Source organism: Podarcis raffonei, chromosome 12 (assembly GCF_027172205.1).
Source record: "Podarcis raffonei isolate rPodRaf1 chromosome 12, rPodRaf1.pri, whole genome shotgun sequence".
Lineage (NCBI taxonomy): Eukaryota > Metazoa > Chordata > Lepidosauria > Squamata > Lacertidae > Podarcis > Podarcis raffonei.
In genome coordinates, this window is record NC_070613.1 from 18,708,528 (window position 1) to 18,725,250 (window position 16,723).

Below are 16,723 nucleotides of genomic sequence, written 5' to 3' on the forward strand. Positions count from 1 at the left end.
GAGGCATTTCAAATCAACTTTGAACAGTATGAGCTTGGGACCCTAATCATTTGAAAACTGAAGAGCTGTTTGAATTTTCTGAGAAAAGGATTTCATTTAAGTAACTCAGCGCTGCATTCCCTTGGTCTCCTAGATTTTTGAGAGTCCTTCATCTTGGAATTGAATGTCATAACTGGACGTGACTCAAAAATGCAGCGCTCTTCACAATCAGCAGTGTACAATTTGGAGAGCATTTCAACTTAAGTTGCGATTGCTCTGCACCATAATGCCGACATTCTCCCCATTAACCCTCAGATTGTTCTTTGGACAAAACAACACGTGACGCTCAGTGACATGATTCTCCCTCCCCCCTCCCTTAATATTCTTTGAGGCTTTAACAGGGAGTGGAATAGCAGTATAGGCCAGGGGAGGGGTGATGAACTGTTTCTTACCTTTAATTTCTCCTCTACCCAGTTGTCCTACCTTTGCTTTGGGATGTATGGCATATTTGCATAAGTTTGTGGGAGTCTGTGTCTTTTCCCTATGGGTGAAAAAGCAATTGGTGGAGGAGAGCTTTTCACTTTAAAAAACCCAAACAAGTGGAGGAATGGTTGGATATCTCTTCCACCACCCTATTTTAAGAGTAAGAGCTTTCACTCCATAACTTCACACAAACCAACCTGCATATCACAGTTTTCCCCACCCTCCAAATATACTGTTTTCTGTGTCTCCGGACTTCCACCTTCTAAGTGGATTATATTAGCTGTGCCTATCTAAATACCAGCCCTTCTGTCTTCAACAGGACTTCCTTCACATTTTCCCTAAGCAAATGCAGGGTATGTTGATTTAACCCACCCATTCCACCCCACCCTTGCTTTTGGATGTATGACATACTTCCAGGAAAAAGGATGCTTGTGGGACACTAGAGACATACAATCTGTATCCTGCATGTTTCAAAAATAATTAAAAAGTCTCTGATGTGCAGGAGGCGTTTAGCAGAAGCAGAATCAAAGCACCCCGATGAATGTCTGGCCAGCATTTGGACAGAAACCTGTTAAAAAGAGCTTCATCGGGAACAAGTAGCAAGTCCTCAAATGCCATTTTAAGGGGAAGGAAAATACTTGATTTTGTGTGGAAATGGTTCTTTAGGAATTCCATTACTTAAGTGTATACCCCTTGTGACAGGTCAAGCAAATGTTATCATGTACTTTGGTATATGGAGATAAGAACCATACTTGGTGATGCAGCATTAGTGTGGCTTTTCTCTCTCTCAAGCAACTGCCTTTGGGCCAAAAAACAGTGTGCAAATAAACCAAAGCATAATGTAGCAACTTACTGGATCCCTGTTCTAGTGAGGCTGGTGCATAAATATAAGTTCTGTATGATGAAGACAATATATGCAGAAGCTGGGATGTGAAGAGACCCTTACATGTGTACAAAATGTTTTCATGCAAACATGGACTTTCTGATTTCAGAAGGTTCTTTGATGTTCACGGCAGTTGGGGGAAAGAAGAGGGGCTGTAAAGCACAGAAAGAAAGCGGTAACCATGCTTTCTAATTCTTCCTTGAAGGTCCTGTTTGCATGCATGTGAAGCCACCAGGCACTCAGAGCAAAGATGGAGTGTTGCTTGCATCTGCACAGTGCTGAAATAAGTCATAGTGTTGCATTCACACATACAAAAGTCTTGCTTATATGAAAGCAAAGCAGGGGGGTGCTCTTACTGTTTTCAACATGCAGAAGGACTCTATGTTAGTTTACATACAAAAGGAACATAAGCAGATTTGACCATTTCCCCCACATGCAGAGAGCAGCTTCTTCTACCTGCACCCTAGTGTTCTGCCATACCACACGTGGAAAGAAATTGTTGGATCAGGTGTAAAACATAACAATCTATTATTATTATTATTATTAATTATTATTATTATTATTATTATTATTATTATTATTATTATTATTAGGTTTCTGCAGTGTACAGTGTGTGGGTATGTACGCACACACACGTTATATAATATGGTAAATAGAATCCTTAAATCATAGTGATATAATATTTTTTATTGATTTCCGCACAAAAAACAAAATCATTATAGTAAAAAAAATTTTTTTTTTAATTATAACAACTGTAATCCCCAGAATTCCCTCTGCTCCATCCCTTGGTTCCTTATATTATCTTCATTTATGCATGTCAATAAAATCTTTATCTACAATTGCCTCCAAATCTAAACATTACCCATAACATTACAAGTATTTTTTTAAATCCTGCTAAATATGCAATGTAAATATGCAATAAACATTTCCAATTATTTTTTATATTTGTTGTCATCTTGATTTCTAAGTTTCCCAGTTAATTTAGCCATTTCCACATACTCCATTAACTTAGTTTGCCAAGCTTCCTTGGTGGGGGCTTCTTTTTTCCAATGTTGGGCTAGCAATGTCCGAGCAGCCGTTGTTGCATATATGAACAAATTCTTGTATTCTTTAGGTAGATCCATTCCTGTAATACCTAATAAGAAAGTGTTAAGTTGTGGGTGAACATATCAGATGACAATTCTTCAAACAGCTCTTGTTTATTCAGAGGCCAGAACAGAACTGAACTGAAAGGCTCAGTCAGCCTGCTTATATAGAGCTCCAGTACAACGTTACTGTAGCAACTTTCTAAAACTATCCAATCACTGAATGTCACTTTCGATCCTTCATTTGCATAACTATCTACAGTATCCCCCTGCTGGCCCAGGGAGAGAACTTCAGTACATAACACCCCTCCCCACCGAGATAAGGCGTTAGTTACAATAGTAATGGTTTCCTTATATGCAGCACTACACGTAATGGTTAACAAAGGTTATTTTTAACTTTTTTTTCAATTCGTTATATATCATTTCCCCAAATAATTTAATAACCTTACATTGCCACCACATATGATAAAACATACCTTCTACTTCTTTACATTTCCAACACTTATTTTCCCCTGTTTTATACATTTTTGCCAATTTAACTGGTGTTAAATACCACCTATACATCATTTTCATATAAAGTCCTTATATCATAAAAACTTATGAGCAACAAAATCCTGCATGAATAAATCAATTTTCTGGGCTAAATAATATTTATTCATTGTCTTGCTCTGATACTCACTTATGTCTATACGTTTTTAATAAAATGCATGGGTCAACATTATCCGGAACTTCATTCCACCAATAATTTTTAAAAGCTCCTTTTTGCAATAAATTGATTACTGAGTTGCCTTCCTGCTCTGGTCCTAACTGGATTTTACCTTCTGAACTGCCTCGTGTAGATTTTCCATTGATCTGTTTCTTTGTCCCTCCATTATTCTCCTTTCTGCAGGTGGACTTGGGCCTTCTCCGCTTTGTTTCTGCCATCGGGACCCAGGGAGCCATCTCAAAAGAAACGAGGAAAGAATACTTTTTGAAAACCTACCGAGTAGATACCAGCTCCAATGGAGAAGACTGGATTTCAGTCAAAGATGGAAATAATAAACCTTTGGTAAGGTTTTCATCTTCACAACACCCTGAACTGCTTGTGAATTTCTAAAGTGCTTTATTAGTTGCAGTTACAGTGGTACCTCTGGTTACGAATGCTTCAGGTTATGAGTTCCGCTAACCGGGAAGTAGCTGCTCCTGGTTGCGAACTTTGCCCCAGGATGCGAACAGAAATCGCGCACCAGAGGTGCACATGCAACGGAGGCCCCATTAGCGAAAGGGCGCCTCAGGATAAGAGCGGTTTCAGCTTAAGAATGGACCTCCAGAATGAATTAAGTTCGTAACCAGAGGTACCACTGTATTTATGTTGTTGTTGCTGCCTAAACAACATATTCAGTGCTTGGAGTCAGACAGTGCTACCCATATTGCTCTTTTTAGTAAGTAATCAAAAACAGAGAGAAACTCTCAAGCTATGAAAGACCTGGAATGACAACATAGTGAAACATCCAAGGCATTCTAATTTCTTCTTGCATTCTAATTTCCCCTTCCTCACAATAGTTTGTCCTTTTTTATCCCTGATATATCACACATGGATAGACAATAGGCACATCTTAATCCAGTTAGTTGCTGTAACATAAAAAAACAGGAAAACCCATTGGATATGATTTGGCCAAAGTAAAGCACTTTAAGACCCAATTGACTACATGCATGCCTATCTCACTGAAGTTGATAGAAGTTGCTGTGTTTTGTCTGGATTGCTGTACCCAATGTTTTTAGACTTTCCCAGTTTTGTTGTTGTTCAGAAATGTCAGTTGTGTTAGACTCTAGCCACTAAAACCCATGCCACAGCAATATTACTTGTCCTTTCCAATAACTACTTGGGCCCACTGTCTAGCTTTCATTACCCATCACTTCAAGTAATGCTGTTTAACATTTAAGAAATGGCTGGCCAACCTTTTTAGGGCACTTTTGGATTTTTGAGAGCGACTGCTGTGGGCACCCCTCCCCCTCTAGTTGCTTCTCCGCCTCCTTCCCTTGAATCAGTTCCCTCCCCACCAAGAGACAGAACAAATGTGTGTGTATACACACTTTGCTGTTCAAAGAAACCTGAGTGAAAATGGGATACTCCTTCAGCTCTATATGCTTGTCAAGGGGGTTGCTGATCTCAATGAAGTCTTACTAACCAATTTTACTGCTGGTTTTATATTGTCAGAAATGTGGAAGCAGTTGTAAGGCATAGAATGGTGTTAGGGGAGAGGGGAGATGTTAATTGTGTGTTTCACAACTGAAGTAGTACACATGCCCATCTAAAGGGGAACCCTCATAAGATCATTAAGTCCAGGGTCTAAAATTACCTAACTGCATCAATGGCCTTGACCAAAGGTAGGGTTGTACCCGTGACTCCAACACTATTTTCTTTTAAAATTTAGATTTCTTTTTAGAAAGAGAGAGAAAAGAGTGAACAGATACAACATGAGATAGAGCTCATTTTAATAGCTGTGTAGAACAGAAAAATATATTTCGTTAGGTCTGGCTTCTCACCCATGTATGACAAGGTGTACCTGCATACAACTATTACAAATATAGGAACCTCAACTTCCTTTGCATTTGGTTGTCCTAACAAAATAATGCCAAAATGAGCTTATTCAGGATTAATGGTGCACCTTTAAGATGGAAATGCTAAAAACTGCTAAGCTATGGGTTCCCTGTCATCCTGGCAGCTTGCCTATATGTCACCAGTTCAAGGCCATAACTTTCTTTTTTTTGGGGGGGGGGGGAATCAAGGTGCTTGAGTTTAAGGGAATTTGTTCCCAATCAAATCTCAAAACTTTTAAATATCATGAAAGTTGTAACACCTTATTTTATAAAAACACAGTTTTTATATACCTTGAATATATATTTATATTCCTTGAAGGAAAAAAACTCCAGCATTGCACCATTGTGCCAAATGAATATTCTTTACTAGATATGATGTAGGTACCATGACTTATTCAGCAAGGCTCATGGGTCAAAGCCCAAAATATCCCCCACTGTTGCTATTTGTGCTTATAACATTCCTGAAGGTCTTGTGCCTCTTCTATTCTTCCTTATCAGGCATAACAGATAAGAGCCTAATTGTTTTTTCCTATTTGTCGTCTCATACTGAAAAGGAGCCAAACTCTACCACAGGCCTTGGCCTAGCTTTCCTGGGCAATTAATATTAATAAGTTAAACAGATGGTTGGTAGTAAATATAGTCAATGTTTGCAAGACATTCCTGCTGATCTTCTTCCATGGCCATTTCCTTCCCATTAAAAAAAGGAAGAGCATTTCTTAGCAAGACTATAATGAAAGAAACAGATGAGACATAAAAGATGCTACATGGGCAATATTCAGTGCGTTATGGTCTTAATTGTCCAAAAACAGAAAGGTTTCAATGGGATTTGTTCCATGATAAAGATGCAGAGCAAGAAAAGTACGCAGGTTGATGACCTGGAGTTTTTTTATGAGATAGTCAACTTCCTTTGTTATAGTCTGCTCTGAGCAAAGGAAAAAACAGGAAAGTTGGGGGAAGGTTAAGAAATTACTGTCCATAAAAGGAGAACTGCCTAAGATCTGTAGAGTGGAGTTTTGCATTGTTTAATGAAATGAGGAAATTAGTCACCTTCCTTGAGCTAAGTCTGTGGAGAATTTGTCTTTCCTATGGTACGGCTTTCCCAAATGGCTGCAACAGATGCATTATATATTTATATGGTGGTATTGTTTGTCTAGCTGGATGAGACTGTCAAGGGAGAGTAGAGTGAACATGTAGTGGTGGCAAACAAATCTAGAGCATTTCAGACTACTTATGGAATTATCCATAAGAGAAAATGGTTCCTTTATAACTTGTAAGCTGCACTATTGGAAGGAAGTATGTGAAGCTGAACTCAGTGGCTCCCCTTTAATAAGCATACTTAAACTCATTGGGTTTAAACAGCCCATATTCAATTATGGATTTTTTTATCTAGGTAAACAATGAGTTAAAGAAAGTCCTCCTTTACTCCTCTATCCCTTTCAGACTCTGTGAATGCTGTACTTATTGTTATCAATCACTTTATTTATGGGCAAAGAAGAAAAAGTTTTGAACATGTTTAAGGGAAATTGCATTTCCTTCTCTCCTTCTGTAGGTGTTCATAGGGAACACCAACCCCACTGATGTTGCTTACAGACCATTTCCCAAGCCAATCCTGACTCGTTTTGTTCGCATCAAACCTGCAAGCTGGGAAACTGGGATATCACTAAGATTTGAAGTGTATGGCTGTAAAATTACAGGTAAGGATTAAGTTTTTGTTTTTTACCTTTTTTTAAAAAAACCCCAGAATTTAGTGTTAACTATTTGTTTTGGGATGTGGGTGGCGCTGTGGGTTAAACCACAGAGCCTACGACTTGCTGATCAGAAGGTTGGCGGTTCAAATCCCCGCAACGGGGTGAGCACCCGTTGCTCGGTTCCTGCTCCTGCCAACCTAGCAGTTCAAAAGCACGTCAAAGTGCAAGTAGATAAATAGGTACCACTCCAGCAGGAAGGTAAACGGCGTTTCCGTGCGCTGCTCTGGTTCACCAGAAGTGGCTTAGTCATGCTGGCCACATGACCCGGAAGCTGTACACCGGCTCCCTCGGCCAATAAAGCGAGATGAGCGCCGCAACCCCAGAGTCAGTCATGACTGGACCTAATGGTCAGGGGTCCCTTTACCTTTACCTATTTCTGTTTTATGAATATTTGCAGACGATGATATAAGTATAACCAGGTTGCAATCACAGAAGTAATCCCCATTAAAGACAGTGGGGTTTACTTCTGATGAAACATGCAAAATTCCTTAATTGCAATACAAATATTTGCAAACATGCTGAAGAAAATGACTCTAAAAATTAGCATTGTTTATTAGGTGCTCCAGTAGCCAACAAACAACATATAATATTTAAAAAGTAAAAGTAGTCATAAATGTTTACTAGGTAGCTGATAATGGTTCAGTGATGTTATCTAAACCATGGCTAAGCATGAACACGCATGTGTGCAGATACTCACAGGTAAAATCTCACCTGCTTCCCTTGGACTTGTTGGTAAGCCAAGAACAAACCTTGGTTATAGGTTGTGGTTTCTCTGGAGCAAGACAGATCATTCAGGCATATCACTAAGCCAAACCATGGTTAGCTGTGAGTAGAGTAGCAGCAGCAGGACGAGGGAGAGGAGCAAAAGTAGCTGCAACTTTTGCAGTGAGGACCTGCACTCTCATTCACACTTTGGCTTAGTGTCAAATATGAGCCAAGCCAATGTATTTTAGCTAAGAGAAAGTGCCATCTGTTACTGGTACCATGCTATTTTTATTTTAATTATCCTTATGATTTTAATAGATCTCTTATATTTATATATAGTTTTAATTGTATTAATGTTTAATTGGTTTTTAAGGATTGTTTCCCCCCCCCCATGTTTTTAGCTGTCCCGATTTTATCTGTAAGCTTCATTGAGTCCCTGTCAGGGGAAAAGGCGGGGCAAAAATAAATACATAATAATAAGCAACCTCTTTTTAATTAAATATATATAGATTCCCACGTTTCAACACCATCCTGTGTTTCAAGACAAGCACATTTTTCTGACTTGATTTTTATGATACCAAATGAAACATCATTTATGAGGGAAAAACAGAAGGAGAGAGAGATATGGCTAGAGGTGGTAAAAATTAATTTAAAACAACAATAATGATATTCTTTATCATTCCTATTATAATGAACTGTACAACAGCTATATTAATGGATACAGTTAAGAATACTGAAAATGATTCTTTGGTCAAATATAAAAGTTCACAATTAGAAGTTACTTTTTCCATTCAGAAATTAGATCTATCTCTGGAAAAGAAAAGGCTCTTCATGGGTTTTTGTGGTTTCCTGCAGGGAAGAATTTCTTCATGGTATTTTTTCTTCATTTTTCTCTGCATATTTTTTTTAAGGAAGTAAAACTTTGATTGGTCAGAGAATTAAATTACATGCATTTGAGGTATTACAAAATGGATAGAATATTAAAGGACTATCCAGAACGGACCCTGCACTGAAACAGTACATATAGGGTATCTTGTGAAGTACACAGATTTACATATATCCTTCAGATGTGGTGAGTGGAGTGATAATTTAATAAAATGTAGTGAATAGTCTGATCCATCAAAATCCCAGTATGTCCATAATACAAGGGCAAAAACTGGTTCATTTACCACTTATAAGTCCTGTATGTATATGTATACATTTTATTATTGTTATTGTTATTATTAAGATTATCCTTGCTCTGGCATGCTGGGTATGGTGTCTGGACTCATCACTGACTCTCAGATTACTGCATCAAATGAATTTGAGCGAAACTGGATCCCAGAAAATGTGCGTCTTATAACGAGCCGTGTTGGGTGGGCACTACCACCACCCACCTCTCACACATACTCAAAGGAGTGGCTTCAAATAGACCTCGGTGAAGAGAAGATAGTGCGAGGCATAATTGTCCAGGGAGGCAAACACAGAGAAAACAAGGTCTTCATGAGAAAGTTCAAGATTGGATACAGCAACAATGGATCGGACTGGAAATGGATTATGGATGCCAGCAAGAGGAAGGCCAAGGTGAGGTTATAATCAACATGTGGCAAGGAAGAGTAATGTGTAGCTCGGTGGTTGAGCACACTCTTTGAATGCTGAAGGTCCCCAGTTCAAACCCTAGCTTCTCCCATTAAAAATTATCAGGTAGCAGGTAATGGTGCAAACCCAATGGTCCAGTCCTAATTCCGCTTTCCTGGAATAAGCCCATTGAATTCAACAGAACTAGCTCCTGAGGAGGGATTCAGAGTAAATTGGGATAGTTCACTTGGTAGAGAATGAGACTCTCGGGTTCATGGGTTCAAGCCCCACATTCTGCAAAAGATTTCTGAATTGCAGTGAGTTGGACTAGATTATTATTGTGGTTTCTTCCAACTCTACAGTTCTAGGATTCTATGAAATTAAATTTAGTTCACATTTAAAGGCAGACCTACCTAATTCACACTTCATAAAAACTGAAACACAGCAGTTTCTCAAAAATTGGAGTCTTCCAGATTTTGAAATTAAAGGAGAGTCTTTCAAAAAAAAGTGTATATTAGACAAAATTGTATGTAAAATGTTATAGTAAATAATAGCAATATACACACTCAAAAAACAAATGGTTTTCCAAACAAAAATATAGGGATATTGGACAATAAATAGCTGGTTCCAGTGAAAACGACTTGCTACTAGATTTGTCAAGCTTAAATGAACATGAATGTCAGCCACTTGTACACAGGCTTGCATGTACAGATTCATCCCATATTTGTAAAGTCAGAGATTCTATTAAGCTGTCCACTTTTACAGCCAACCACCCTACCTGGATGACTGGCCTGTGGTCACTGAATGAGCTACATGGCTAAGGGTGGATTTGAACCCTGATCTCCCAGGCCCCAGTCCAATACCCTAACCACTACACCACAATGGCTGTTATAAACAGGTGCAGCTATTTTCTTCCCCATTTCTCTTGTGAGTGAGTGCAAAAGTGAGCCTGTTTTCAAATGGCCTTGATACTGCAAGTGTGAAGAGTAAATGAATCCCAACAATGAGATCTAACCACTTATTTTTGTTTTTAAAAAACACATGTTCTTTTGACATATTCTTACAAACCCTTGGGGAAGAAAATAGAGCACCATATGCTTTTGATGTGACATACCTTATGCTGCACAACCTTCTGGTTCTAAATTCAAGGCAGTTGCCATAACTGTCAAAACCGGCAGCCTTTGACAAAAATGAATGCTGGCAAACACATTAAGTCCACTTAGAGTTTTCATTTCTAACAGTAAATAAGCTTCAGAGATTAGCACTTCCTTAAAAAAAAAATCCCATATTGTACAACATGCATAATCCTACTAAAATATTCAACACATTTAATAATGTTTCTTTCGTGATGGAAAAATGTATTATAAAGGAATTTGATAAATTCCTAGGATTTAGGAGGCTGGTGGATTTTAAAACAGGACCAAGGTGTTTTGAAAACGTTAATCAAGCTTGACTGTATGCAATAGTAACCACTGATTAAAAGCAATAAATTAAAAGCAGCTCTGTTTCTTGAAATGAAACACAGTTTAATCACTGCCCTGTTGGAAGAAGGAAGCGCTGTATGCTAGAGTGGGGGACCAACACATTTTGCAGCACCAAGAAACTCAGCTGCACAGATTATTCAATAATTTTTTATCCCACTTTCCTATAGAAGCTATTCAGATGAAGCAAGATAACAACAATGCAGTATAAAACAACAAAAGAAACAAGCATATTGTAACATAAAACAATCAAGAAATGTTATGCCTGCATAAAAATATAAACAGACCAAATTCTATATACAGCATTCAATCAGCCACAAAGCTCCTGTTGCGAAAAGTGCCTCTTAAACAGACCTCCAGCAAGATCAAGACCAGCAAGGATCAAGCCAGACCCCTGGGAGGGCACCAATCTCCAATCTAGTGGAAGGGGGAAGCATCTCTCAAAGGACAGGCAGGCCAAACACCTGACAGTGGCCGACTCAGAACAGAGCCTGCTGAGGTTGATTATAATACTTCAGCAGGGAATATTAGCATGGGGAGGGAGGGAGGGAGGGAGGGGGATGAGATGAGCCCTGGGATCTCATGTAGCATCACAGAAAACTCTCTGACATTCTGTAGCATCTATATTTATCTATATATATAAAATCTATCTGAACAGAACAGCTGCATGGAAGCAAGAGCATGTCCAGAACTCAGTTTTCCATGATTCTAGTGCATAGCACACAATGAGGGCTAAGAATCAAACCATTAGTTCTAGTAAAAGTCAAGGCACCATGCAGAGCATACACGCAACCCGTATTTTGTTTCTATTTGTCTCACAGTCCCTTCCACTTGCTTATCATTAGCTTACCCTTTATTCTTCCAATTCCTTGCCACTATTGGTACAAATGTCTCAACCATCCCATTTCTGATAATCTGGAACTACCTTAAAAACCTTCTTTTGGAGGGCATCTCAGGAACCCACATTTTATTGGGGAAGAGCTGTAGCTCAGTGGTAGAACACCTCTTGCACTCATAATGTCCCATGGCAACTACCACTCAAAATAGACCAACCTAGTGCCCTCCAGATGTTTTGGGCTACAGTTCCTTTCATCCCTGACCATTGGTCATGCTGATTGAGGGGTGGAAGTGGTTGTCCAGAATATCTGGAGAGCACTAGGTTGAGGAATGCTGGAGTAGACAATCCTGGGCTACATTGGACTAATGGTTCTGAATATCACTGTACACTTTCCTTTTTCCTGTTGAAAATGCATTTCTGTTTCCCTGAAGCAAATCAATAAACCTGGTAGTAGATGAAATAATAGTATCTTTCCTCTCTTCACCCCATTCTGAAAAGACTTGTGCATGTGAATGAACAGTCATAATTAAATCACAGATAGGTCTAGACTACACATATGACACAAGACAATGATTCAGTATAATTAGGATTCAAGGGACCATTAAATGTCTATTGAATTCTATGCCTGTGTGTCAGTACATTGTTCTGAAACCTTTTATAGAAAGTTTCCATTATTATATATTGCTATTTAAACGACAATTAAGTCTGGATCCCATAGCTAAAACTGCACTGTAAATAACATAGACCCACTGTCATTTAACAGGGTGCTTTTATGATGCTTGAAACAAAATGCGACTGTAAAATAAATCCTAATAACTATGAATTAATTAGATATAAATTGCCACACCCTCCCAATCCTCTTTAATGAGATGTATTTACTGACTGCTCTGAGTACACTAATCATATATAATAACAGTGAACTCTATGTACTTATCAGATATATATAATAGCAAAGTCAGCTCTTTGAATGCTACTCCTTAATGTCACCATCCACACAAAGAGATTTACCAGAATTCTCAGGGGAATTGCAAGGTTTGCAGAAGCACGGGGGGGAAATGGGGTATGGAAAAATAACAATGGGATAAAGAACCCCAAGCTGTCCCAATACGGTGTGAGTATAGTCAGTGTTGGTCCCAGAATGGGAGGGCAAAACACAGAAAACTGAAGATGAGGGGGAATGAAAGGAATTTTCCTGGAAGAAGGCATAACTGATTGGCTGGAATCCAGAACAAAAGGACTACACACATTTTGTCGCAGGTCCCACTTGTTGATTCCTTTTCCTGTATATTCCTATTATCCAGGATGTGAAGAAAGAACAGGGTTTGGGAGATCTCTTACCCCCCCCCCAACCTCACACATACACTGCTTTCTGGGTTCCTCTGTTTTATCAGCTTCTGGGTCATCTAGGAGGAATGTCCTGCTCTATTTTGAGTTATGTTTTCTCCCTAAAAGAATTTAGTATCTTGACAACTTGTTATCAAAATATGGTGGGGGAAGAAGGAAGACTAAAGGCTGGGAATTCCCTAAAATGCCTCTATAATCTTCACACTGGATTCCAAAGGAGAGTATAATTGTAATTGTGCTCTTTTCTCTGTGTCTCTGTGCATCTTTTCCTTCTAAGGAACCCGGGTATAAGTGGTTTTTAAAGGACCAGAATTTAGAATTCTGCATAATGCTTTCAGGACAATAATTTTAAGAAGATCCCAACATCAGGTTTATGGGTCAGATATAAGTTACATTTTCCAACTTGTATATATTTTGTAATGTATGGAAAGCGGTTTGGTCATTTCTGCTGAGGGTACACAGTACAAGCAGTCACCAAGTTTGTGTACTTACATTGGAAGATTAACTTGCGCTGTCCATTCATGCTGGTTCCTATTTGGAGCTTCATCTTCATGTTGGAAAAAGTAGCATGCTAAATGGTGCCATAAGCCAGCCACATGGATACCGTTGTGTGTTGGGATTATAATGTATATAAGTCAATCAGCACATGGACCAGATTTATTGAGTGAAGACACTGCACTCCAACCACTGCCAGAAACATGTAGCACTGGACTGTGTAGTCCACAAAGCATCAGGCCAATCCATAGATAAGCCTTCCGACGGAAAACACCTCCAGACAGAAGCATTTCTGGTAAGGTGGCTTCCATGTGGCTGCCAAAATATATGCAGTAGACAGAAGTGATCAAGGTAGAAATACAGCAAGGTTAAAAACAGGCTAGACGATTGAAACAGGAAAATATGGTTGACTTCCTAATTATGACATTTTCACCGGCTCATATAAAAGACTCATTTCATTTTCCACCTCTCTCCAAATTACATCGCACACAAAAGCAACATTGTACAAAGTCAAATGTTAATATTTTCTCGTTATATTATCCACTACAGTGTTCTGTTGTGGGAGACCTCACATCTGATGAAGGAAAGCCCATGAGCTCTTCATCTCTATAACAAAAACAATGATTAGCAATCTGTAACATTCACCTTTGGAATCACAGTAACAAGAGCACATGCATCCACAAGTTTGTTGGTTTTAAATAGCCACTTTTGAAGAGTTATTGCGCAAATTAAGTGTGGCTTTAGACAACTTCTGTTCTGTCAAGATCTACAGAACTGACTGGTGTCCAAATAAACTCGTTATCCAGTTTCTCATACATCCTCAAAATGTCCACTACATCTAAGTTAGCAAGCATGTCCGCCATTAGTCTTTCCTAGGATTAGTTTTAAAGAAATCTATCTCATGGGCACTGCTTCTAAAGTTTAATTTGTACACTTACAATATAACTATAATTTGTGAGCCTCTGGGCAAGTGGAGAAAAGCACAGTTGAAGTTTCTCTCTTGAAGAGGTGTCTTATCATAGCTAAACAGTGCCAGAACTTAAACCACAGTGAATCCCTTCCTCCGAAGTCATCCATGTAAATTTCAGATGTGAGTCTCATTTAAAAGATGTCTCATTAAAAAAAAAAATCTGTTTCTGTGCTAATCCTGACAGATTGATTTCTGGAAACACTTTCACTTCTACCCCTTCCCATTTTTGAATGCAGAGTCAGCCACTTGATAAAATGTTTAGGATTTGGGCTACCTGTTGACTTTCTCAAATTCTAAAAGCATGAAAAATCTCAGCTGGCTAAAAATGAAAGATCTCCTGTGATTATTAAACAGCATTCCTGTGTGGTTTTGTATGTAGGTTTTTGAAGGCAACACAAACTATGACACCCCTGAACTCCGTACCTTTGAGCCTATAACAACCAGATTCATCCGTGTCTACCCTGAAAGAGCCACCCACAGTGGATTGGGACTGAGGATGGAACTATTGGGCTGCGAAATTGAAGGTAATTGCACAGCCTAAGATTAATGTTGCATTAATTATTATTCTTTTCCTACATACAGTCCTGCTTATGCTACTGCGGAGTGAGAAATGTTTGATCTCTTTCTTTTCCATTAGCTGTTATTGTTAATAGTATTGTGCTTTGCAACGGTAGTTAGGCTTTTAATTCCCTATCCTACCTTAGCATCCTTATAATCTTTGTTAGAGAAGATGTAACGCTGAAGATCGCAACAGCAAAACAAGGGGGACAAATACTGATTTCGTCCTTTTTGCTCAAATCCACTGGGGCTTATTTCTCAGCAAACTTCTCAGGAACTGGCAGTTCTAATGTGAAGCAGCCATCGTGCAAATTGAAGCAGGGCAGCCTTTATTCCAGATTAGCTAGTCCAGAACTCATTTGTCTCTGGCTGCACCCATCACCTGCTTTTACCCTGACTACCACCAGCATGTGACCCCCCCCCAACAGAATTCCCCCAAGGGAATGAATTAATAGAACATTTTGCACATGATGCACAGTCCACAAAAGGCCAAAACTCATGCAGATCCTCCATATCTTCCTCTAGTTACAGGCATTTGGTCTTATTTGAAAACAGTATCAATCTTTTTTCATTGCACATATAGGTTATAGAAATGTGTTTGTCATGACAACTCACTTGGGAAACTAAGGGGAGCAGAACTTTAAAAAAGCAGTTTAATGTGACATGAAGACCTGCTTTTCAAAGGGGAAAATGCTTTTTTAAAAAAATCCTTTTGCGTGATCCTCACTAGCTCTTTGTATGCTGACCAATATGTATGAATAATCGACAAGAAGACTGTCTAAGAGCAAGCAGCTTGTGTACACATTATCTATGAGGGGCCTAATTCTGAAGCTCCCCGTGTAGATAGGGGCCTTCCGTTGGTCACATGGCGTTTCTTCTCCACCCACCAATTCAGAGTTTCATGTAAATAGTGGGGTACATAAAATGCCATCCACTGAAGAATAGAAAACCTCTTTCACACAGAGAACTCTGTAGGTACAACACACCCCACCTTCCACCCCCAAGTGAGTTCAGTTTCAGGTGGGGTCAGTTGTTTCCAAATCTGCATCTTGAAAGCATATTATTTGACTTGACAATATTATTCTTGGCCTTCAGCTTAGACAGTACAGTACAATACAGTACAGAACATGTTAAGGGCAGGATATGGGGAAATGATAAATAAAGGGATGTTTCCTGTATGAAATGAATGGTCTTTGTTCATCACAGAATCATGCTTGCCGGCTGAAATGCTAACAAGTCTCAGAGTATGTTTTAATCAAGAAATGTTGGCTTATTTATTTCAGTACCTACCTCTGTCCCAACTACTCCTGACAGCAACCTTGTGGATGAGTGTGATGATGACCAAGCAAACTGCCACAGCGGAACAGGTGATGACTTCCAGTTGACAGGTGCAGAAACCATCCACATTCCATTGCAACGCCATTTTTGTTCAGTCCAATCCCAGTTGCAATGTTTGCTTTGCCTCTATCACTCACAATAAGAAAGCATGACACATGCATGACTTTTTTTGTTGGGCGAGCATTGCCACAGCTTACATATATTCATTTTTATGTGCATGACAATTTAAGGAACCTGGAGTGGGTCAGTCACTTGTCTTTTAACCAATGAAACCATTAATTAATTGATCCAATTCAGATCTGTTTTCCAAGATTTAAATCTTTGTTCCTTTTTGAGATAATGAAGTATGTATCTAATAAACATATGGTTCGTTAAATAAAATCTAACATTCATTTCTGGGTTGTATGTGGCCTTAAGTACAGCAATGTATAAAGGTGGCATACAAGTTAAAAACAAAATGAAAAAAGGAACAAAAAAGCTACCTTTAAACCTTCACAGAAATAGCTTCCAAAGAAAACCCAAGTTTGCATTTAACTCTCTGTTCATTAGTTAAAATTGACTTCCATGGCTTAATCAACTAAACCTTTAGTTGATTAATCTACCAATTTAACCAATTACAGCTTGCAAGCCTAATGAAAATCTAGGGTCTTTAAAATTTATTTGTTTATTTAAAGTATGA

At 38.8% G+C, this 16,723-nt stretch overlaps 1 protein-coding gene across 4 annotated transcripts in view; it reads left to right on the forward strand.

Annotated features, from left to right (window-relative positions):
• Positions 1-16,723, forward strand: part of NRP1 (neuropilin 1) — a 126,572-nt gene that overhangs the window by 88,372 nt on the left and 21,477 nt on the right. For 3 of the 4 annotated variants that reach the window (XM_053359635.1, XM_053359634.1, XM_053359638.1), the window contains 5 exons: positions 3,320-3,478; positions 6,560-6,704; positions 8,692-9,026; positions 14,528-14,672; positions 15,990-16,094. In XM_053359635.1, the coding sequence (XP_053215610.1) occupies positions 3,320-3,478; positions 6,560-6,704; positions 8,692-9,026; positions 14,528-14,672; positions 15,990-16,094 (889 nt within the window). The remainder of the gene's footprint in view (positions 1-3,319; positions 3,479-6,559; positions 6,705-8,691; positions 9,027-14,527; positions 14,673-15,989; positions 16,095-16,723) is intronic. The other variant, XM_053359637.1, reaches the window with a different exon arrangement.